The sequence below is a fragment of the Oryctolagus cuniculus genome, chromosome 2 (assembly GCF_964237555.1).
Source record: "Oryctolagus cuniculus chromosome 2, mOryCun1.1, whole genome shotgun sequence".
NCBI lineage: Eukaryota > Metazoa > Chordata > Mammalia > Lagomorpha > Leporidae > Oryctolagus > Oryctolagus cuniculus.
Window position 1 is genome coordinate 149,013,677 of NC_091433.1, and position 23,204 is coordinate 149,036,880.

The 23,204-nt window shown below is 39.5% G+C and overlaps 1 protein-coding gene across 7 annotated transcripts in view; it reads left to right on the forward strand.

The window, feature by feature from the left end:
• Positions 1 to 23,204, forward strand: part of ASB3 (ankyrin repeat and SOCS box containing 3) — a 190,648-nt gene that overhangs the window by 159,749 nt on the left and 7,695 nt on the right. For all 7 annotated transcript variants that reach the window (XM_051829002.2, XM_008252739.4, NM_001205047.2 and 4 more), the window contains 2 exon segments: positions 9,524 to 9,781; positions 15,881 to 16,014. In XM_051829002.2, the coding sequence (XP_051684962.1) occupies positions 9,524 to 9,781; positions 15,881 to 16,014 (392 nt within the window).

The following is a 23,204-nucleotide window of genomic DNA, read 5'->3' on the forward strand; positions in this document are numbered from 1 at the left end:
ATTGCTGTGAGCCAGAAATAAAGGAGGAGCACTATAGTGTACAGATGTCTTTGGTCACAAAGATGAGCTAGCAAGCTTTGTTTTTTCTCCTCTTGGAAATGTTGGTCTTTGAAGCTCCCTACAAAGCACAGTTGAACCTGCTTTGGTGTCTGTCACAAAAGTTTATAAGCTATTTTCTCCCAAGTGGAACTTGGAATTGGGCCGAGTATATTCTTATTTAGTGAGGTAGGTTTTCAGTAAGAGAAGACATTGAAAAATCTATTTGTTAGCCTGTAGGAAAAAAAAAGTTAAAACATCAGAAGATCTGTTTAATGAGGATGTACTCTCCTAGTGCTTCCAATTGATTTTTCATTTGTTTGTCTAGAACCCATGCCAATGGACTAACTTTTGATACATCTCTTCCACTATTAACTGTTTTGTGGAGAATTTAATTGAAGGGAAAAACTTTCTCAAGGGATTCATGTATGTATATAAAAGTAGTTAATTTAAATATAGTATGTTTTGCATCATCAAGGTTAATTTTCTTCTCCCTTCTGTTCCTCTATTTACCTAGAAAACAACAGCAATTACATTTTTAGTCCTTTTATTACATTTATATTGGCTAATGGTTAGTATCAGCTTCCATGTCAGTCATTGTACATATAATATGGAAATCATTTCATTATTTTGGGACTTGTGTAAAGCTTTCCTGATCAAACAAGAAAATGTTCATTTTCTCAATAGGTTTTCTTTTTGTTTATGAAGAGGCATCTAGCCAAAAAAATAAAAGCTGAAAATTTGTTGCATTTTTATTATTTCTTTCAGTAAGTAAGTATCTTTCAAAAAATATTTGTTTATTGTAAAGGCAGAGAGACAGACACAGACACAGACAAATACAGACCTTTCATTCGCTGATTGACACCCAAATGCTTACAAGATCCAGAGGTAGGCCAGGTGGAAGCCAGGAGCCAGGAAATTCAGGTGGTCTCTCATGTGAGCAGCAGGGACCCAACTATTTGGAAGACACATGTTGCCTCCCAGAGTACATATTAGCAGGAAGCTACAGTCAAAAGTGGAGCTGGGATTCAAACCCTGGCACTCTGATGTTGGATGTGCACATGCAAAGCAGCATTTTGACTGTTGTTCCAAATGCCCATTCTTTTTTTTTTTTTTTTTTTTTTTGACAGGCAGAGTGGACAGTGAGAGAGAGAGAGAGAGAGAGAGAGAGAGACAGAGAGAAAGGTCTTCCTTCTGTTGGTTCACCCCCCAAAACGGCTGACACAGCCAATCCATAGCCCGGAGCCAGGTGCTTTCTCCTGGTCTCCCACGCGGGTGCGGGGCCCAAGCACCTGGACCATCCTCCACTGCCTTCCCAGGCCACAGCAGAGAGCTGGCCTGGAAGAGGAGCAACTGGGACAGAATCCGGCACCCCAACTGGGACTGGAACCCTGGGTGCAGCGCCACAGGTGGAGGTTTAGCCTATTGAGCCACGGCGCCGGCCCCAAATGCCCATTCTTAAGTAAGCATCTTCAAATTGGGATTCTCAGTAACCGTATGCCCAAATGTTGATTAAATTAATCTAAACTGCCATTTATGAGGAGCGAATATTTGAATATACTTTTTCTTATATGTCATTTTTTAATAATTCAAATTTTTGTCACAACAGAGATACCGGGTAAGTTGGAAGTTTTGTTTTTTTTTTTTCTTTTAGATTTAATTTATTTAGAGTTACACAGAGAGAGAGACAGACAGAGAAAAAGAGATCATCCACTCACTGGTTTACTCCCTAGATGACTGCATTGGCCAGAACTAGGCCAGGCTAAAACCATGGGTCAGGAGCTTCTTTTGGATCTCCCATGTGGGTGTCAGGGACCCAACACTTGGACCATCTTCTGCTTTTCCCACACCATTAGCAGGTAGCTGGATCAGAAGTGGAGCAGCCAGGACTCAAACTGGCACTCATATGGGATGCTGGCCATGAAGGCAGCAGCTTTACCCAATATGCCACATTCCTGGCCCCTTTATTCTTTTTTTTTAATTAATTATTTGATATTCTAAATTTTAGAGATTTTGATAATAGATAATGAACTTAATGATGCAACTTTTGAAATTTTTATAGCAACAATGTGTCATAATAATGTTAATTTTGTGCAAGATTGTTAAATAATATTTAGCTAACACTTTTCTGATTCAAGGTGTTAATGAATGGAAGACTTGATTTCTCATTTGCACTTTTTTTTATTATTTATGCCTTTTCTTATACTACTGGCCAGTTGTGTTTGGTTAACTTTTATAAGTAATAAATTTACATTAAGGCTGGCGCCGCGGCTCACTAGGCTAATCCTGTGGTGCCAGCACCCCGGGTTCTAGTCCTGGTTGGGGCGCTGGATTCTGTACCGGTTGCTCCTCTTCCAGTCCAGCTCTCTGCTGTGGCCCAGGAAGGCAGTGGAGGATGGCCCAGGTGCTTGGGCCCTGCACCCCATGGGAGACCAGGAGGAAGCACCTGGCTCCTGGCTATGGGTCGGCCGTGGCGGTCGTTTGGGGGGTGAACCAACGGAAGGAAGACCTCTCTCTCTGTTTCTTTCTCTCTCACTGTCTAACTCTGCCTTTTAAAAAAAAAGAAAGAAAAAATTTTGGCCGGTGCCGTGGCTCACTAGGCTAATCCTCCGCCTGCGGCGCTGCACCCAGGGTTCTAGTCCCAGTTGGGGTGCCGGATTCTGTCCCAGTTGCTCCTCTTCCAGGCCAGCTCTCTGCTGTGGCCCGGGAAGGCAGTGGAGGATGGCCCAGGTGCTTGGGCCCTGCACCTATGTGGGAGACCAGGCGGAAGCACCTGGCTTCTGGCTATGGATTGTCCCTGTCAGCCGTTTGGGGGGTGAACCAACAGAAGGAAGACCTTTCTCTCTGTCTCTCTCTCACTGTTTAATTCTGCCTGTCAAAAAAAAATTTACATCAAAAAAATTAAAATAATAAGTATAAATAGCCCTGGGTTTAAGTTTTTTCTTCATTATTATTTTATTCATCTAGAAACGTTTTAGCTCAGGTTTAGTGTTCTGAAACATTTTTGTTGGGTTTCCCTTTGAGAGGATGAACTTCCTTTTAAAGTAATGACCTTTAAGCTCTTTTCCCTGCTTTTAGGTGTGTTGGAAAGTTGTCTGCTCCACCATTATACAGATCTCTCAGCTAAAGCAGTCTTAGTCCTTTGGGATTAAAAAGTTAACAGCTGCAGTGATAGGTAGCCAGAGTTTCAGGGGCATAGTTGAGTGATTAAATTTAAATGAGAACATATTAAAAAAGATTCCTCCAACTGGAATTTTGGACAATTGAATTAATATTTAATGGCTTTTATATATGGCTATAGAATATCATGGTTTAGCTGACCTAATTTTGTCTTTCTCATTGATTTTGATCATTGTTATCACATTAGTTTCATAGAAGTTATTGTGTTCCTTTCTAGTTATCATATTTGGGCACATCTGACAAAACTTGATGTCTTCAGCCAATAGCTGAAAGCCATTCAGTGAAACTTATAGCCTTTTGATAATGCAGCTAACACATTGGTTAGATATTCTGTTGGTTAACTGAATGAACATAAAGTGCTCAAAATGGTTGCCTATTTCTATAAGTTTTCATGCTGAATTTTCTCTTACTGTGCTTCTTTTATATGATTACTGTTTTTCTGAACATGGTTGAATTTTCAAGAACAGAGTGTATAACATGTACAAGCAAACCCTAAATAAGGTCTAGACATCTTTACTTTTAAATTTCTTTTGTTTTTCAGTATCTGATGATGTTTACTGTTTATATAACATGCCATCTCTTTATGTCGCAATTAATTCTTGATATTTATGTTAAGCTAGATGGACTATTTTTTAAAAATCTTGTATTTGAAGAGTTTTTCCAAATTCATATAATAGCTTGAGGGAGAATTTTTTGAAGTGTTAGAGGAAATATATACATTTGTCCATATAAGTTATATTTTAGCCCAAGGTGGTCCAAGCTAATTTACTTTGTGGTCCGTGGTATGTGATAATCAAGGTCATATAACAGTACTGCAGTTGCTCGCATTTCTGGAGCATGTATCCTCCCAGTTCTGTGATTCTCCAATTTATTTTGTGTTTTTTATTCTCCATATAAATGATAGTTTGTATCTATATTTGAGCACCAGGCAGTTTCATAAGCCTACTAACATAAGGCAATGTGAGTACTGTATTGGAAGAAGTTTAGAGCGATGTGTGTTCTGTGGAATACTGGTTCTATAGATTGTTTTTAGATGTTAAGTGAGATATAAAGGATTCTGTAGTTAAGTAAGTAAGGGAAGCAGATTAAGCAGTGTTAAATAGTTTTCTTTACTGGAGGGCTTCAGTGAATTTTTCATGTGGTGATGAGTTTTGTGAATCTCTTAATGGACGATGAATCTGCGAAGGTTTGCAAAGTCCAGATATGTAGGATGTATATTTACAATAGACACACTATTACTCTTGTGTTTATAGACTTTTTGGGCACTTTGTACTGTTTATTATGCTTTCTTAGGATTAATGAATAGACCCTTGCTTTAATTTTACTTCTGAAGAGTGTTTGGAGGTTGATGAAAAATATTGAGCATATAATTTGAGTCTGGTGCCTTAGACTGCTAGGCCAAAAAAAAAAAAAAAAAAAAAAAAAAAGACTGCTAGGCCATCCTGACACACTTAGCGTATAATTTGAAAATGTAACCAGCATCCTGCTTAGAAATAAATTCACCCTCCTTTCTCTTCTAGGCTCATTCAATACTTTGTAGTTTCTTAAATTTTTTCATTAGAGAGCATTTTACATATGGATCATTTTCAGATACTAAAGTTCCACAGAGCATACTTTCAGAAACATAGATTTAGCTTTAAAATATTCTTCAATTTGATTATTTCATGAAGTCTTCAGTTTTCGTAATAGTTAGAAGAGAAATATTTCTGAAATTTACTGTGTCATAGTCACTGTTAGATTCTGGTGTTATATTACTCCATTCTTGCCAATTACTAGCTTTTTGACTAAGCTTCAGTTTTTGCATCTAGGATAGAATGTCTTAGGATTGTTGCAAGGGTTAAGGCCAATGTTGCAGGTAACATGTTTCACATAGTGTCTAGAATAGAGTAGATACTCTGTAAAGTTTGTTAGTTTAGACAAGTTTATATGTACATGTTCTTCTCACAGTTTAGAGGATGTTTTATCTTTTGGTCGTGTCCCTTAAAATTTTTCTTAGCTTTAGTCACATGTTTATGTGCTATATTGAAATTTTGATAACAAAATTTCTTGGTTTTGAAGTTTTTTTCTTTTTTTTCTTTTTTTTTTTCTTTTTTTTTTTTTTTGACAGGCAGAGTGGACAGTGAGAGAGAGAGACAGAGAGAGAAAGGTCTTCCTTTGCCGTTGGTTCACCCTCCAATGGCCGCCGCATCGCGCTGATCCGATGGCAGGAGCCAGGAGCCAGGTGCTTCTGCTGGTCTCCCATGGGGTGCAGGGCCCAAGCACCTGGGCCATCCTCCACTGCACTCCCTGGCCACAGCAGAGGGCTGGCCTGGAAGAGGGGCAACCGGGACAGAATCCGGCGCCCCGACCGGAACTAGAACCCTGTGTGCCAGCGCCGCTAGGCGGAGGATTAGCCTAGTGAGCCGCGGCGCCGGCCTGAAGTTTTTTTCTAAACAGAAAGTAACAGCGTGCCTGTCTGTAGCATCTAATCTGATAAGGTATGTTTAGGGGATATCAATAGCATCTACTTATATTCTGTAGCAAAAGTATGTCCTCTGGCCTGTGTCTTTAAAAACTAGAGTATCTATGTTTGGCTGCTGACGGTTTCGAGTACTTGAGGGAAGAATTCAAACTGTCCCTGATTTGCACATATAAACATACATGCCTAGAAAATTTCTGGTTTCTCTCTCTTTCTTTCTCTCTCTTTCTTTCTCTCTCTTTCTTTCTCTCTCTTTCTTTCTCTCTCTCTCTCTCTTTCTCTCTCTCTCTTTCTCTTTCTTTTTCTCTCTCTTTCTCTTTCTTTTTCTTTCTCTCTCTCTTTCTCTCTCTTTCTCTTTCTCTCTCTCTCTTTCTTTCTCTCTCTCTCTTTCTCCCTTCCTTCCTTCCTTCCTTCCTTCCTTCCTTCCTTCCTTTCCTTCCTTCCTTCCTTCCTTTCTTTCTTTCCTTCCTTCTTTCTTTCTTTCTTTCTCTCTTTCTCTCTCTCTCTCTCTCTCTCTCTCTTTCTCTCTTTCTTTCTCTCCTTTCTTTCTGTCTTTCTTTCTCTCTTTCTCTCTCCCTTCCTTCCCTTCCTTCCCTTCCTTCCCTTCCTTCCCTTTCTTCTCTTCTCTTCTCTTCTCTTCTCTTCTCTTCTCTTCTCTTCTCTTCTCTTCTCTTCTCTTCTCTTTTTTTCTTAAAAGCAAGATTTATTAGAGTTGAAGACCCTTCAGCCTGAGGCATGGAGGGGGTCTCCAAGAGAGGCAAAACCCGAGGCCGGCGCCACGGCTCACTAGGCTAATCCTCCGCCTTGCGGCACCGGCACACCGGGTTCTAGTCCCGGTCGGGGCGCCGGATTCTGTCCCGGTTGCCCCTCTTCCAGGCCAGCCCTCTGCTGTGGCCAGGGAGTGCAGTGGAGGATGGCCCAGGTGCTTGGGCCCTGCACCCCATGGGAGACCAGGATAAGTACCTGGCTCCTGGCCTCAGATCAGCACAGTGTGCTGCAGCGCACTGGCCGCGGCGGCCATTGGAGGGTGAACCAACGGCAAAGGAAGACCTTTCTCTCTCTGTCTCTCTCTCTCACTGTCCACTCTGCCTGTGGTACTGGGGTTTTTAAGCACAATTTTGGGGAAGAAAAGATCTTGACATTCAGTTACAAGGTAGGGACAAAAACCATCAAAAGACCTGATTTACAATGTTTTATCCTATCCAGCTTGCTCATGATAAAACAAAAAGAGCCACCAGAAGGATGGGATACCTATTTACCTATTGTAAAATTACTTTACAATAAACTGGGAGCTCAGGAGGCATGGCCACTCCCTTGCTATTCTCCTAAGATTGGAAGCTTTCAAGGAGTGGGCAGGCAGGCAATTTTGATCTTGCTAAAGATACTGCTTCCTCAGTTTCCACTGGAACCACCCTGACTGCCTATTAACTCATCTGACTCTTCACATTCCCACCCAGAAGAATGGATCCTAACTTCTTTTTTTTTTTTTTTTAATTTTTATTTATTCATTTGAAAGGCAGAGTTACAGAGAGGTAGATAGGTAGAGAGAGAGAGAGAGAGAGAGAGATCCTCCATCTGCTGGTTCACTGGTTCACTTCCCTAATGGCTGCATTGGCCAGAGTTGGGCCAATCTGAAGCCAGGAACCAAGAGCTTCTTCCAGGTCTCCAACATGCGTGCAGGGGCCCAAACACCTGGGCTATCTTCAGTGCTTTTCCAGGCCATAGCAGAGAGCTGGATCAGAAGTGGAGCAGCCAGGTCTTGAACCAGTGCCCATATGGGATGCTGGCACTGCAGGCTGAGATTTAATCTAGTACATCATGGTGCCGGGTCCTGGACCCTAACTTCTGTTTGGGGAACTGGGCAATGACTGCTGTGGCTGCTTCATGAGGAAAAGGGGCATTGTTGGGAATGGCAGTTAAGACAGGGTTCCAGCAGGAGGTAGCTTCTCAGCAGGAGGTGGCTTTTTGTGGAAATACAGTGCCAGCTTGCAGAAGCTGCTTCTCTCTGAGGTTTCATGTGCATGGCCATCTAGAATTTCACTGTTTCAAGTCAGGAGAAAATGAATCTACAAGCAGATTCAACTCACAGGGTCTAAAACAAAGGACAGAGTCATTATTAGAGGACCTAAGAAAGGTGCTATCTAAACCACAAACAAGTTTTCTCATTGAGAGTCAAATAGAAACTGACCTTAGAGGCCTGATAATAATCAGGTGGGATTTAAGGCCTGGCCAAGTATGAGGCCCAGACTTATCTATCTGTTCACATGGAGTGCCAGAAGAGACACCGTAAAGGAGTTGTGAACCTCCCTAGGGATAGCACCCTGTTGACTTCCATTACCTAGCTGACCTGGAAGGAGAGATGCCCTGAATAGAAAGTAGGTGGCATCTTTAAAAGGAAATTTACAGTTCTGCCTGTAATGGTACTTGACCCTCCTTGCCCATCCCTTCAACAGTGGTGGTTACTTTGGAAGCTGGACCAAGTGAAGGCCTTTTTTCAGCTTAGAGCCAGCAGGGTCTGTGGCTCTGACCCAAGAATCCTTCAACTCCTGGAGCAGTTCCATTTCCATTGACCCAACTCTTGCCTAGCAGAGCTGCCAGGGCTCTCCAAAAGCTGACTTCTGTGTCCATCTGAATGACTGGCTTTCCACATTGAAAACTAATGCCATTTGTGGTGCACAGGCCTATTGGGTCTCCCTGATGGCAGATTACTATGTAAAGCAGCTTAAAGGAGGCAGCCTTTAAGAGCATGCAAATTTAGGGGGTGATAAGTCTTATTTCTAATCTAATCTACTCTAGGAATCTACAGTCACAGACATGTTCTTATAGTGGTTTTTCTTTGAGGTAGACAATGCCCATGAGGTTTCTTGAGAATTATATAGTGCTTTTGTAATGAGGCAGTGTCTTTAGCTTTTCACCGAAGTGCCCTTCATACATCCTGGAACGTATTCAGCAACTCATGTATAGTTTCTTCTGTAGCAGGATCAGCAAGTGATAACTGCAGGCAAACTAATGAGAGCCTAGTTAAATTAGATCAAAATGACTGCGGTAAATTTGTGAAAATTTTTAGAAGCATCAGTCAGAAGGATATCCTTTGGCATTTCTTTATTGTATGGCTGCGGGCAGCAGTCTCTCAGCTTTACTGTGTCTGAAAACAACCAGAGGAAGAAAGTACATACATAACAACATTCATGAACAAATGGTGGCAGGCTTCCTAGTAGAAACAAATGACACAGTAGCAGACAGGCCACAAAATTATTCATTCTTACAAAGAAATTAAAGAGTTATAGATTTCTCTAACTGCTACGTGAATGATTAATTGTAAAGAGAATATTGTTTAAACTTTTGAAGTAACAAAGCGTAAATTGGAGAATAAATGATATATTAGTAAAAATGTACATGGGATAGATTGACTATTGCTGTTGCTAATAAAAATGGTATCTTGGAGGTTTGTGGAATGAATCATGAATCTTTAGGTACTGACCACATTGTTTATTAACTTTGTTTAGCAAGTACTTGATAGTAGAGATACTTAGTTATAGAAAAAAAAATCACAATTTAAGAATAGTTTCTATTTATGAATGATAATTTAAAAAGTATGATTTATTTAAGACAAATATGTTAAACTATAAGAGGACTACCTGTTCACAGTTGAAAATTGAAAACCATGCTAGAGAATGTGAAAAGTAAAAGTTCCTAACTCCCTTTTCATTTCATCTCAGTCTATTAGATGTGTAAAAGAATCTATCTCATCTGACATTCTTATTCCTTCAGGTATAACTCTAGTAGCAATTTAAAAGAATTATTTTTTATGTAAAAGTCTAACTTCTTGATTTTTTTTTTGTGGTGGAGCTGTGAGTTCTTCGGAATTGTGAATATTCTTTTGAAATATGGAGCCCAGATAAATGAACTTCATTTGGCATACTGTCTGAAATATGAGAAGTTTTCAGTATTTCGCTACTTTTTGAAGAAAGGTTGCCCTGTGGCACCATGGAGCCATATATCTGAATTTATAAGTCATGCAGTTAAAGCACAAGCAAAATATAAGGAGTGGTTACCACATCTCCTGCTTGCCGGATTTGATCCACTGACTCTTCTGTGCAATTCTTGGTAAGAAGACCTATCATCATGTGCTTTACTCTTCTTTAAGGGAATGTGTTACCTTTAATTATTCCCGGTTTCTTGAGATCCATTTATTGGGAGGAAGATATGTGTATTTTACCTATATCTGGGCTGGGTTGTTTGGGGTCTGTTAGTGAAACTGAGATTAAGTACAGACTAGCAAAAGATTAAAGGAAGGGAGGGTAAAAGAGGATAGAATGCCAGTGAAGTCTTTGGAGAGGGATATTTCTACTTTAGGATATTCCTTATGCTCTTAAAATGCCTGGGGTGGAAGAAAGATTAGTTGTAGGGACTTTGAGATCTCTGTTATCCCTGATCAAACTAGATTGAATACTCCTTCCCTGCAGCATCTTCCGTCTATTGAAATGCATCATCATTAATAAGCACTGATTTCTGGTGTCTGAGATACAACTTGGGTGCTTTAGGTAGTTTTTTAGAAGCCAGCCCCGGGCAGGTGCCGCAGCTCAATAGGCTAATCCTCCGCCTAGCGGCGCTGGCACACCGGGTTCTAGTCCCAGTCGGGGGGCCGGATTCTGTCCCGGTTGCCCCTCTTACAGGCCAGCTCTCTGCTATGGCCAGAGAATGCAGTGGAGGATGGCCCAAGTGCTTGGGCCCTGCACCCCATAGGAGACCAGGATAAGCACCTGGCTCCTGCCATAGGATCAGCGCGGTGCGCCGGCCGTGGCAGCCATTGGAGGGTGAACCAATGGCAAAGGAAGACCTCTCTCTCTCTCTCTCTCTCACTGTCTACTCTGCCTGTAAAAAAAAAAAAAAAAAAAAAAAAAAAAAGAAAAGAAAAGCCAGCCCCCTGTGAGAGATTTATATGAAAGTTGAGTCAGAATTTTTCTTGGGCAACAAGAAGACTGTTTCTACCAGTCCACGGCCTTTGCAAAAGTTGTTAGTGTCCTGAGACAGCTAATTGTAGCAGTGAGAGGACTCTATTGGTCTGATAATGCTAGCTAAATGAGAAAACTGAATGAAAGTCTCCCTGAAAACAGAAGACTTATTATTTTATAGAATTTCAATAAAATATTTAGAAATCTTCATTTTTGCCCTTCAGAAACCATCATTCATTATAAAATAAAGTTTAGACGAATGCTGAGGTTTTGCATTTCAGCAAAAAATGGTTTGTTGTCTTGCTATGTGACTGTTTCTTCTCTAAAGAGGCCTTCATTCATTGCCTAAGGCTCCTGTTTATTAACTTGGTTTGCATTTCTAAGGATTCTAACTTCTGCCTGGTAGCTTTTCCCTTTTTATGTGAGGCACAGGTCCTTATTTGGCAGTATCCCAATATCTCACCTTTCTATTCTGTCTCCCATCACGTGGTCTTCAAGAATTTTCCCTAGGCAGAGGTTTTATGCTCTTCCTAACGCTATTTCAGTTATAGGCTTTACAATAGAAAAACTGCTTTCTGGTAAGTAGTTTGAGGAACATAAAAATAAAAGAAATTGAGATATACCTTTGATCCCACCTTACTTTTTGTTTGTAGTTTATAACTGGTTGAGTCCCTAATTGTATTTACTTTCCCCCTCAAGAGCTGAATAATAAATACCTAGCTGTCTCTTGTCAGATGTTCATTGTTGCCATTCTTTCTCTACCTTTTAAATTGTTTTGCACAAATTTATTGTCATTTTTTAGGTAGTTGAATGAAATGTATAAAGACTACTGACAGTTCATTGAGACATCTCTGATTTTTAAAATTTATTTGTATATGTATATTTTTTTGCTGTTTTTTTTTTTTTTTTTTTTTTATTTGAAAGACAGAGTTACACAGAGAGGTAGAGACAGAGAGAGAGGTCTTCCATCTGATGGTTCACTCCCCAGATGGCTGCAACAGCTGGAGCTGAGCCAATCCAAAGCCAGGATCCAGGAGCTTCTTCCGAGTCTCCCACGTGGGTGCAGGGGCCCAAGCACTTGGGCCATCTTCTACAGCTTTCCCAGGCCAGAGCAGAGAGCTGGATAGGAAGAGGAGCAGCCAGAACTAGAACCGACGCCCATCTGGGATGCCGGTGCCTCAGGCCAGGGCGTTAACTCGCTTTGCCACAGCGCCCAGCCCCTGTGTATTTGTCTTAACAACCCCACTCCCTCACATGCAAATTTGTGCATATACATAGACACTGGTCAACTATGGAACACTTGCTAATGAATGCTTCAACTAGTTATTAGTAAAGTAATTTAAGTACCCTTCCCTTGTTACTGAATTTCACGAGTCTGCCTAGTCTCTGGGGAGCTAACAGCATTTGCTCTTTACCATTCCAGTAATCACTGCCTGACTACTGCTGTAAATCCCATTACATAGGGTAGCTGCCCTTTCCATCTCTCACCTATGCTACCTCTCTCCAGGGTGCCTACTTCCTTAGTCATATTCCTTGTCTTCCTCCATTAAAGCTGCTGACTGATTTCAGGTGATTTGCTCAGTACTTTTGTAATTTTTCCCCCAATTTTTATTTATCATCTTATGTGAGAAACAGAGAAAGAGATAGAGTCAGAGAGACAGAGATCTTTCATTCCTGGTTCAAATGCCTGCAATATCAAGGCTGGCCCAGGCCAAACCTAGGAGCCAGGAATTCAACCCAGGTGAATGAGTGGCATGAGTGGCAGAAACCCGAGCACTAGAGCCCTTACCTACTGTCTCCCATGGTGCTCATTAGCAGGAAACCTGGTTGGAACTAGAGGAGCTGCAATTTGAACACAGGTACTCTCTGATGTGGGATGTCGGTGTCCCAAGTGTCTTTTTAACTGTTGCACCAAAAGGCAATTCTACTTTCAGCATTCTTCCTTCTGTTTTCTAATATATTTATTTCTTTATTCCAAACTTAGATTACTCTCTGACACCTGGTAGTTTTTCACTGCTATTAGCTCATTTACCAAAAAGTGGAATAGTTGGTATTTTTATCCTTATTTCATACAGGAGGAAATCGAGGCACAGAGTATTTAACATACTTGCACAGTTTCACACAGCTAGTTAGCAGAGAGCTTAGATTTGAACCTAAGTTGTCCTGTAGTGTGGCTCAAGATTATTACTAACCATTATGATACACTTCTCAAGCCTGATGAGGTAGTAGTTATCACTTAATTTTAGGTACTTTAATCCCTTGCCTAAACTGGGGCATCAGTGCCAATTTTTCTTGCTCCATCCCATTCCGAAATTAAAGTTTTTCTGCAGAGAACAAAAACAAAAACTCATGCCTGTTGTCCTTTCCTTTCAGCCAACTAAACAAACCACTGATAGACATGCTTAGGTTTATTCTGTTAGTAGGCTTTGGAAAATAAGAGAGTACTTCAAAAAATTTGTGGAAAATGGAATTAAAAGATGTTTATTTGGGCACAAAAACTTTTGAAATCCATGAACAATTTTTTCATGAAATGCATTTTCTGTGAACTTTTAAAAGATTATTCATTTATTTATTTGAGAGATAAAGTGACAGAGAGAGAGAAGATGGGAGACTTACAGATAGAGATCTTCCATCTGGTGGTTTATTTCCCAAATGGCTGCAACAGCTGAGACTGGGCCTGGAACTCCATCTGAATCTCCCGTGTGGATGGCAGGGCCATCATTCATTGTTTACCTAGGTGCATTAGTGGGGAGCTGAATCAGAAGCAGAGCATCCAGAACTCAAACGGGCAGTCTCATGTGGGATGTTGTAACCACAAGCAGTGGCTTAACCCACTGTAAACAATACTGGCTTCTCCATGAGCTTTTTGAAGTACCCTCATATACTCTCCTTGCCCCAGATCAGATACAGCCTCTTGACCCCTGGATGTGAAATATTGTGGTAGTAAACTACTGTGTGTATGTTGTATTCATATTTATTGGCTTTGTTAGAATAGGAAAGAGTTAGGAACCAGCAAACAATAAATTATTTTGAAGTAAATTATGTAAGTTTCAGTTATCCAAATGGAGAATGCCAGCTGAGTATATTTTACGCATAAGGAGTAACTTTAATCACTTTACATTCGTTAGAAAAAATACATTGGAAAATTTCATTTTAGTAAAGAAAATGTTTAACATAGTCACACTTTTATTTACTAATCTTTTATTGAATGAATAAAGCCAGTGTTTACATTGAATTTGATAAATGTTTTGCTTTCTTTGATCAAATCTGCTTTCAGAGAGCTATTATGAGAAAAATTCTCCCATAAAAATTCCAATATGTTGTCAAAGTGCGTTTTTGTTGTTTCTTATTTATATCACATGTAAGTCTGCTGTTTAATCTTTGTCATGTAAATTGTAAATGTACTTCCTTGGTAATGCTTGTCTTAAAAATATATCTGACTGAATAATTGCCTGTCATAATATAATCTACAAAGCTGAAATTTTTTTTAACTTTAAATGCAAGACTGACTCTCCTGTCCCTGAACATAATGGGAGAATAATAGGAGACAAATGTCATCTGTGCATTTTGTTGATTAACTGTCACTCATTTATGATTGTACAACTTCTCTGTACAGTGTAATGGTCAATGTAATACAGTGACAATACATTTCTATTGGCATTATCAGTGTTGATAAAAATAAATTCACCATTATAATAACTACAGCTGTGCAGGCAGATTTATTTCTCATATATGTGTTCAGATAAGCACATAAAAAATGACTGTATTTGGTCACAGTGAGGCCTAAAGCATATTAATGCTGAAACATGAAACCATTCAAAAAGAAATAACAAGTAACCTTTGGTGTGGAACTCCTAGAAAGCTAAGGAGATTGTTTGCCTTTGAGTATATTTTAGCATTTCATTTATTCTCAGTATTTCCTGATAAGTTGTGATTTCCCTAAGAGCTGAGAAGTGAAATGTTTTCCCAAGGCACTTATGCTACACTTCATGTTCTTCCTTATGTGTTTATATATTGGAGAATTGATAATTTGGGAAATAATTTTTATACTCTCCACTTAGTCATTTCAAGGATACTTTGTTTCTGAATTGCCAGAAATAAGTTTTCTTTGAGATGACAGATTTACAATATTATTGTTTCTTTCCTTCTATTTTGTTTCCTTTTTCAGTTGTTGCTCAGTAATGTCCCCTCCCTCCAAAATGCAGTCTTGAGAAGAATTTATTTATTTATTTTTTTGGTAATTACCAGAGACCTTAAATTTGATTTCTCTTCAAACAGTGTGATGATAGGGAGTATCTAATTGAATATAGAATGGATAATTTTGTTAGGGTTGAGAGTTCTCTTTAAGCTTTGACTAAATCCCATATGTATAATGTCATGAGATCTTTTGAAATTATAATTCAGAAATTTTTGAATCAGTTCTAGTAATAGCAGATGTTTATATAACGCTCTATAGTTTTAAAAATGTACTTACCATATTACATTACTTTCACAAATAGTCCCCTGAAATAGGCAGTTTGTATATTACTCTCATTTTAGAGAGCCAAAATAGGGTTTACGGAAATCAGGCAACATGCTTGTAGATATTAGAAGTTAGGACTCTGTTCACTAAGTTTCCAGTACTTATAAAATTTGGGGAAAACTTTCTTGGTGAATTGGAAGAGACTGTGATATTTTTGAAAGAACAGGAAAAGAACTGTTTGTGTGGAGCCCCTTTTTTCAGTTCATTAAAACAAATTTTATTCTGGTACATTCTTTAGTGTTGAACCTACAGTGGGGAAGGTTCTTAGAGAACAGTTGCAAATCCCCGGGAGTTGGACAGAAATAAATCATGTCTCTTTTGTACTCAATTTAGGGATAACCTGAGGTGTTTGGCCCTCATACTGAAATGTGTTCGTGAGGATAGCCAGGCTGCATTTGGCAAGATGATCTAGGTGGAAGGAGTTAATGGAAAATCCACTGATGACATTGCTGCTATCTCCAGTGAGAAGGAAGGGTAGACTTCCTGCTGTCTTCACAGACTCAATCTAGTTTCCAGTGGGAAAACGCAGATAATTATTCATATTTACTGAACTTGCCTCCAGTTACAAGAATATTCCTGTGCCCAGGCTTTTTTTTTTTTTTTTTTTTCTTTTTGTCTGCCTTCTGCCTTCTTTATTAGGACGTAAAAATAGATATGTGGTGTTTGTTTCCAAGATGAACCCTTGGTCTTTTTTGTATCTAATAACTTGTTAATATCTTGATACTATAGGATTGACTCAGTCAACGATGACACCCTTATCTTCACTTTGGAATTTACTAATTGGAGAAGACTTCCATCAGCTGTTGAACAGATGCTCTCTGCTCGTGCCTCACATTCCTCTTGGGTTTTACAGCAACGTATTGGTAAGAAAGAACAATTTTTAAACACATAAAACTACTTTTTCTTCTTTTGCCTCTGTAACTGTGTTGTATTTTTAAGTGAGAAGATTCATTGGAGAATGTATATAAAACCTATAACATGCATTTTCTTATGTCAGGAGAGAATGGGATTATGGGGGAGAGAGATAGTAATTTACTTCAATAAAATTATATCAAAAATAGATCCTAGTAAACAATAAGATTAGGAATAAGAGAGGGAAGAGGAAGAGGGTTAGGAGTGTGGGCAGGAGGGCGGGCACGGTGGGAAGAATCACCATGTTCCGAAAGTTGTAATTAGGAAGTGTATATGAAGTTTGTAACTATAAAGCTATATAATTCTCTTTTTTTAAAAAAGATTTATATATTTACTTATTTATTTGAAAGTCAGAGTTACACAGAGAGAGGAGAGGCAGGATGGTCTTCCATCCAATGGTTCACTCCCCAGTTGGCCACAATAGCCGGAACTGCGCTAATCCGAAGCCAGGGGACAGGAGCTTCTTCCCTGTCTCCCACATGGGTACAGAGGCCTAAGGGCTTGGGCCATCTTCTACTGCTTTCCCAGGCCATAGCAGAGAGCTGGATAGGAAGTGGAGCAGCCAGGTCTCGAACTGGCGCCCATATGGGATGCCGGCGCTTCAGGCCAGGGCATTAACCCGTTGCACCACAGCACCAGCCACAAGCTATATAGTTCTGTATACATTCCTGTGGACTTACTTCCAAGGGTACAGTTTAAAAATTTACCATAAGACCCCAGATCCTCTTAAGCTGGGGTAAAAATAGCATTTTAAGTGTTAAAGTGATTATATAAGTAATAATAATAGATACTAACAGTAATAATAATAGATAGAATTAGAAAGGAGGAAATGCTCCAATGTTGGGAAGCGGTACATACAGGTGACTCATAGAATGACTATCACTTTAAGTAGCACTCTGACCTCAGAATCAGCCCTTGAGACATTCTGGTCTGTCTGAACAGCCCATGAGGGCATTCAGGTATGGAAAGCCAGGACACAGTAGCAACAAATGTCCTACATCAAGGACCTTTATGGGTGGGATCCCAGTGGAAAGAAATGGTCCTAAAAGAATGTACTTTTCTCTGAAGGAAGGAGAGAGCTTCCACTTTGCTTATGGCCTTATTGAAATATTGATGGAGTTTGTGAAAGTAATTTTTCACTGATTAAAAATATTTTTAAGTTATTTAAAAAAAATTAGAGAGCACACTGTAGGGGAAAATTTTGCACAGGAAAGCAGTTTAAACTAAACCTGAGGGATGGACATATGGTCTAGTAAAGTCACCACTTGCAGTCTATACTGGAGTTCCAGGTTTGAGTCCCAACCACTCTGCTTCTGATACAGCTTTCTGCTGATGTGTACCCTGGATGGCAGTAGGTGATACCTCAGGTACTTGGGTTCCCTGCAGCCCACATGGGAGACCAGGTGGAGTTCTGAGCTCCTGGCTTTGATTTTACCCAGTCCCAGCTATGTCAGGAATTTGGGGAGTAAACTAGTTGATGGGAGGTTTCTATTTGACTTTCGATCTTTCAAATAAAATGAAAACAAAAAAATAGAAATAAAAAAAAACCTAAACAAGGTATATGTAAAGTATTTCTGTTTGCTTAACTCAGATTTATTTTGACTATGTTTTGTTAATTAGATTATGAGTCTTAAGTTAGGAAAATTGTTTCTTCACTGCTATTTTTGCATGAAGTGTAACTCTTCATAAAACACTGAATAGGTTTTAACAAGTGAACTTATGCATATGTAGAAATGTGTCTTATAACTTCTTGGAAAAGCACATTTAAGTAAATCTCAAAAATAAACATTCAAAAAATATGCTCTTCAGCTGAGGTGTATTCAGATTGACTATCGCAGAGCTTTCTGTTGGAGCACAAAAGTAATCTGTTTGGAGTGTCTGAGCCTTCTAGTACAGAATTTCATTAATGATAATGCTGGAAAACCCACTTGCATATAATTCTTAATGTTGAGAATTACATCTGCTTTTAGTTTTACTAATTATGCATCTGCAGCAATAGAGAAGAAATATCTATTCAGAACAGATAGAATAAGGAACAATGGATTTGGGAACAAAGAGTCAAAAGAGGGAGCATATGCCAAATGGGAATATTATTGCAAAGTATCAATTAGTAAAGATATGTGAGAGTTTACTCTGAAGACCCTAACATATGGCAAGTTTGTCCAGATGAAGGTAAAAAGTGTGCATGAGTACATTACCCTACAGTAGACTAAATCCATCATGGGCTTCTTGTTTAATTAGGCACTAGGTAGAGCTGTGTAGGATCATAATCATCATCTCTTAAGAGGATTTTGTGTTGGCTGGAGATTTGCAAAAGCCTTTCTCAGAGGTATTAATGCAGCTAATGCTTTTCTGGTCTGTTTCTTTAGTCAAGACCTCTTTTCTTTGTTTCAGTTTTACTTATCTAACTACCTTTTGGCAGTCTCCATTTGGTATTTCACATTTTAACATATTCAAAATTGAAAATGTCATTTTTCCTACAAATCCCTCAGTTTCTCTCCCTGTTTCTTGGCTTACGAGGTGAGATGATCTAAGAGTGTTATTGACCAAGAAAATAAGTTCAGCCTGTCAGCTGTTTGATACGGTTTCTTCCATAACACTGGTGGGGTAAACAGTGGTGATTTTGCTCTCCAGGGGATGTTTGTCAATGTCTGAAAACATTTTTTGGTTGTCACAACTGATAGGACTACAATTGCTATCTAGAGGGTTGTAGAGGCCAGGGATGCTACTAAACATCTTAAAACACACATGACAGCTTTTCAGTATAAAGAATTATCCAGTTGCAAATATCAGTAGTACTGAGGTTGAGAAATCCTGATCCATCATGATTCTTGTGTTGTTTAAACCCTGTCAATCTTTTTTTTTTTTTTTAAAAGGGGGTGGTGGTGCTGTGGCATAGCAGGTAAAGCTGCCACCTGCAATGCCAGCATCCCATATGGGCACCAGTTTGAGTCCCGGCTGCTCTACTTCTGATCCAGCTCTCTGCTATGGCCTGGGTAGGCAGTAGAAGATGGCCCAAGTCCTTGGAGCCCTGCACCCATGTGGGAGACCTGGAGGAAGCTCTTGGGCTCCTAGCTTCAAATCAGTGCAGCTCCGGCTGTTGTGGCCAACTGGGGGGTCAACCGGCAGATGGAATACCTCTCTCTCTGTCTCTCTCTCTCTCTGCCTCTCCTTCTCTCTCTGTGTAACTCTGACTTTCAATAAATAAATAAATCTTTAAAAAAAAAATAAACCCTGTCTTAAGTAGACTACTTAACTCTCTTACTGGAGACTGCTTAGGAAAAGCTTACGTTATTTTTCCTACTTGCAGTGTTCTTTCTTAGTATTCTAAAACATTCCGGGAATCTCTTATGCAGATAGTAAGAGCCGTTCCAACACTGGAATTTTTGTAAGACTCGGAAGAAAAGGTTGTCCCATCTGCTCAGTTGCCTGAACTTCAATGGGTTTATGATTCTCTTAGTCTCTGTAGTGGAGGTTCTCTTAGCACACCGTTTTTCACTTCAGTTTTCAGGATACTCAGTTACTGCACATTGGTCATCTAGACTCCTTCTTTCACCTGGAGCTGCAGCTCTAGTAAGCAGAAACATTATCATGGTTTTAATATGAATGGAAATCTGCCCAGAGCAACTCATTGATTACCTCTCTGGTCATAGTAGCACTCTTGGTTTTACCCCATTTTCTTTAATCGTGTCATAGTATTAACAGCTTCCTCGTTGTTGATATATGTCTTTAAAAATTGTTGAGAAAATGTCTCTTTCTCTTGCACATCTCTGCCACTATTAGTAAATACCCAAATAATGCTCATCTCCCTTGCTCTGTTAGGTATGCCAGTATCTAGGAAAAGATTGTCTCCATTTTTTTCCCTAAGCCCTTTTTCAAGTTCTGGAAATGCCATATACTTGTTCAAAATTAACATTTTGTCACTTTTTTTCCTCTCTAAGGAAGTAGCCACTTGCTGTAGTTTATAAACAAAGTTGACACCTAATCCCCTACCGCTCATCTTTTAATCACAGAGTCAGATTTGTCCTTAAGAAGCTTCTTGCTCAGGAAAGGGTGTATACCAGGTAAAATGTATTGAGTAGTTACAGTTTTAGTAAAAGTCATTTAATCATGTACTTTTTATATACTTCTTAGGAATACCAGCTCAACCACATAGCGATAAACTTAATAAAAGAATTTGCCAACTTCTGGTCACCTAGCCAAGATCAAATCTAAGTAACTAAATTCTTAGTTATAAAAGTACCTGACTATAATTCATCCTGAACCTTTAATGATCAAACATATTTTGTTCTATTCACAGTGTTAAATGGATCTAGATCCTATAAAGACTCCTAAAAGGGCCCCAGGAAACTATCTTGATCTTTTTATTCTAATATTCCTTGCCTTTGTTTGAAAAAGTATTTAAAAGAGTTTATAATACTATATACAGTCATGTACCACATAATATTTTGGTCAATGCCAGATCACATATGTGATGGGGATCTTAAAAGATTTTGGTAGAACTGGAAAATCCCTATTGCTATCACATCATAGCTGTTGTAATGTTGTAACTGTACTAACGATGTAGCACAGTGTGTTATTCACGTATTGGTGGTGATGCTGGTGTCATCAGACTTATTGTGCTGCTTCTCACATAAAAATATAGTGAATAGGGGCTGGCACTGTGGCATAGTGGGTAAATTGTGGTCTGCAATACCGACACTCTATATGAGCGCCAGTTTGAGTCCTGGCTGTTCCACTTCTGATGCAGTGCTCTGCTATGGCCTGGGAAAGAACTAGAGGATGGCCTAAGTGCTTGGGCCCCTGTACCCCAGTGAGAGACCTGGAAGAAGCTCCTGGCCCCTGGCTTCAGATAGGCCCAGCTCTAGCTGTTGTGGCCATTTGGGGAGTAAACCAGCAGATGGAAGACCTCTCTCTGCCTCTGCCTCTGCCTCCATGTAACTCTGCCTTTCAAATAAATAAATAAATCTTTAAAAAGAAAAAAAGTATAGTGTATATATAAAAATGTAGAAGTATAGTGGATATAGTTATAATACTTGGTAATGATACTAAATGACTATATTACTAGTTTAGGATTTAATGTAGTATACTTTTTTATTATTGTTTTAGAGAGTATTCCTTCTACTTATTAAAGTGTTTCTATTAAACTTCTATACCAGCAGCAACTTTATATTTACTGCATCTTCTGATCACATAAAAGGCAATGTCAAGTCCAGGTCAGCAAAATCACCAAACAATGTATTCCTCAGAATGTATCCCTATTGTGATGCTACATGTATTATCACAAAATAGTTAGAGGTTAAAAGTGGAGGGAAAAGAGGAGACTTGCGTTGTGGCATAGCAGGTTAAGCCACTGCCTGTGAAGCTGGCATCTCATATTGCTGCTGTTTCGAGTCCCAGCTGTTCTAATTCCAATCCAGCTCTCCGCTAAGGGCCTGGGGAGAGCAGCATAAGATGGACCAGGTGTTTGGACCCCTGCCACGCACGTGAGAGATCTGGGTAAAGCTCCTGGCCCCTGGCTTTGGCCTGGCCCAGCTCTGGCCATTTCAGTTGTCTGGAAAATGAACCAGTGGATGGAACGTCTCTGTCTCTCCCTGTCTCTTCCTCTCTCTGTGTAACTCTGACTTTCAAATAGATAATAAATAAATCTCTTAAGATTTAAAAAATGAAAAAGGTGGGAGTAGGTGTAGAAGAAAGCATAGTCATGGCAATTTGATACTTTATGGATAGACTGTAAGGTTGGCTTTGAAATTTCTAGTCTTTGGCACTAGGTGATAGGGTTTATAAGATCAGACAAAGCTTTTGCTTAGAATTACAGATACTATTAGAAATTGTTACAGCTTTATTAGGCAGTATCTTGGTGGCCACTGTTTTTGGGACTTTTAACATTCTTCAGCATGGATTGTTTCTATCATATTGAAGTGTAGTTCTTAAGTAATTAGTGGAGTGTGTGTGGTTCAGGTGCTCAGTTCTGTGTTGCTGTCACTTGAACAAGGGCTAGGTTTTAGAATATCTGGAGAATGGATGGCCTATGTGCTCTAAATATTACGTCTCTCAACTCAATTTCTAATAGTTGTAGGTAATATGACCAAGTTTTATCTTTATTTTTTTCCATAAAAAGGCTATGAAAATAGAATAATGTTATAGTAGGAGGTAAGGAAACGTTTGTCTTTTTCAGTAAAGGTAGAAGTTGCTGAAGTTTTCTGAATTAATATTAGACTTAGATTGTGAACTTTTATATTTTGTGTTACACTCTATTGTATTATATCCTAAAAGAGAATCCTTAAACGTTAAACATTAATGTGTTCTTCATATTAATATGGCAAAGTTTTGTAAACTAAATTTAAACTTACTGATATTCCAGACATTGAGCCACAGGAAAGAATCAGTGCTGTCTTTCAGATGTGTTAATAAGGTTAATAATGTGTTAATAAGGTTAAAACTTATTCTTTTTTTTATTTTTTTATTTTTTTTGACAGGCAGAGTGGACAGTGAGAGAGAGAGACAGAGAGAAAGGTCTTCCTTTGCCGTTGGTTCACCCTCCAATGGCCGGCGCGCTGCGACCGGCGCACTGCGCTGATCCGATGGCAGGAGCCAGGAGCCAGGTGCTTTTCCTGGTCTCCCATGGGGTGCAGGGCCCAAGCACCTGGGCCATCCTCCACTGCACTCCCTGGCCACAGCAGAGAGCTGGCCTGGAAGAGGGGCAACCGGGACAGAATCCGGCGCCCCAACCGGGACTAGAACCCGGTGTGCCGGCGCCGCAAGGCGGAGGATTAGCCTAGTGAGCCGCGGCGCCGGCCAGGTTAAAACTTATTCTAAGATGTCCTACCTTTTCAGGTTCTTAGATCATGGCTTGCAAGTGTACTTTGTGCTAGAGACAAATTGGAGGTCAAGCAGATACCAGAATTCTAATTTAAGTGTATGTACAACAGTCTTTGTTTATAATGTAAAAGTGTTCATATTTTATACAAAAACTAATTCTTTTGGAAAAATTAAGCATTTACAGTTTGTTTTTGGACTCCTAGTTAAAGGATTTTCCTTTAAGTGCCTCTCTGAATTTTAGTCTAGTCTTTTGTACTTTTCTTCAGAAGAAATGAATTAAAGGGTAGCTGCATAAAGTGGACTTTTTTTCCCTAGTGGA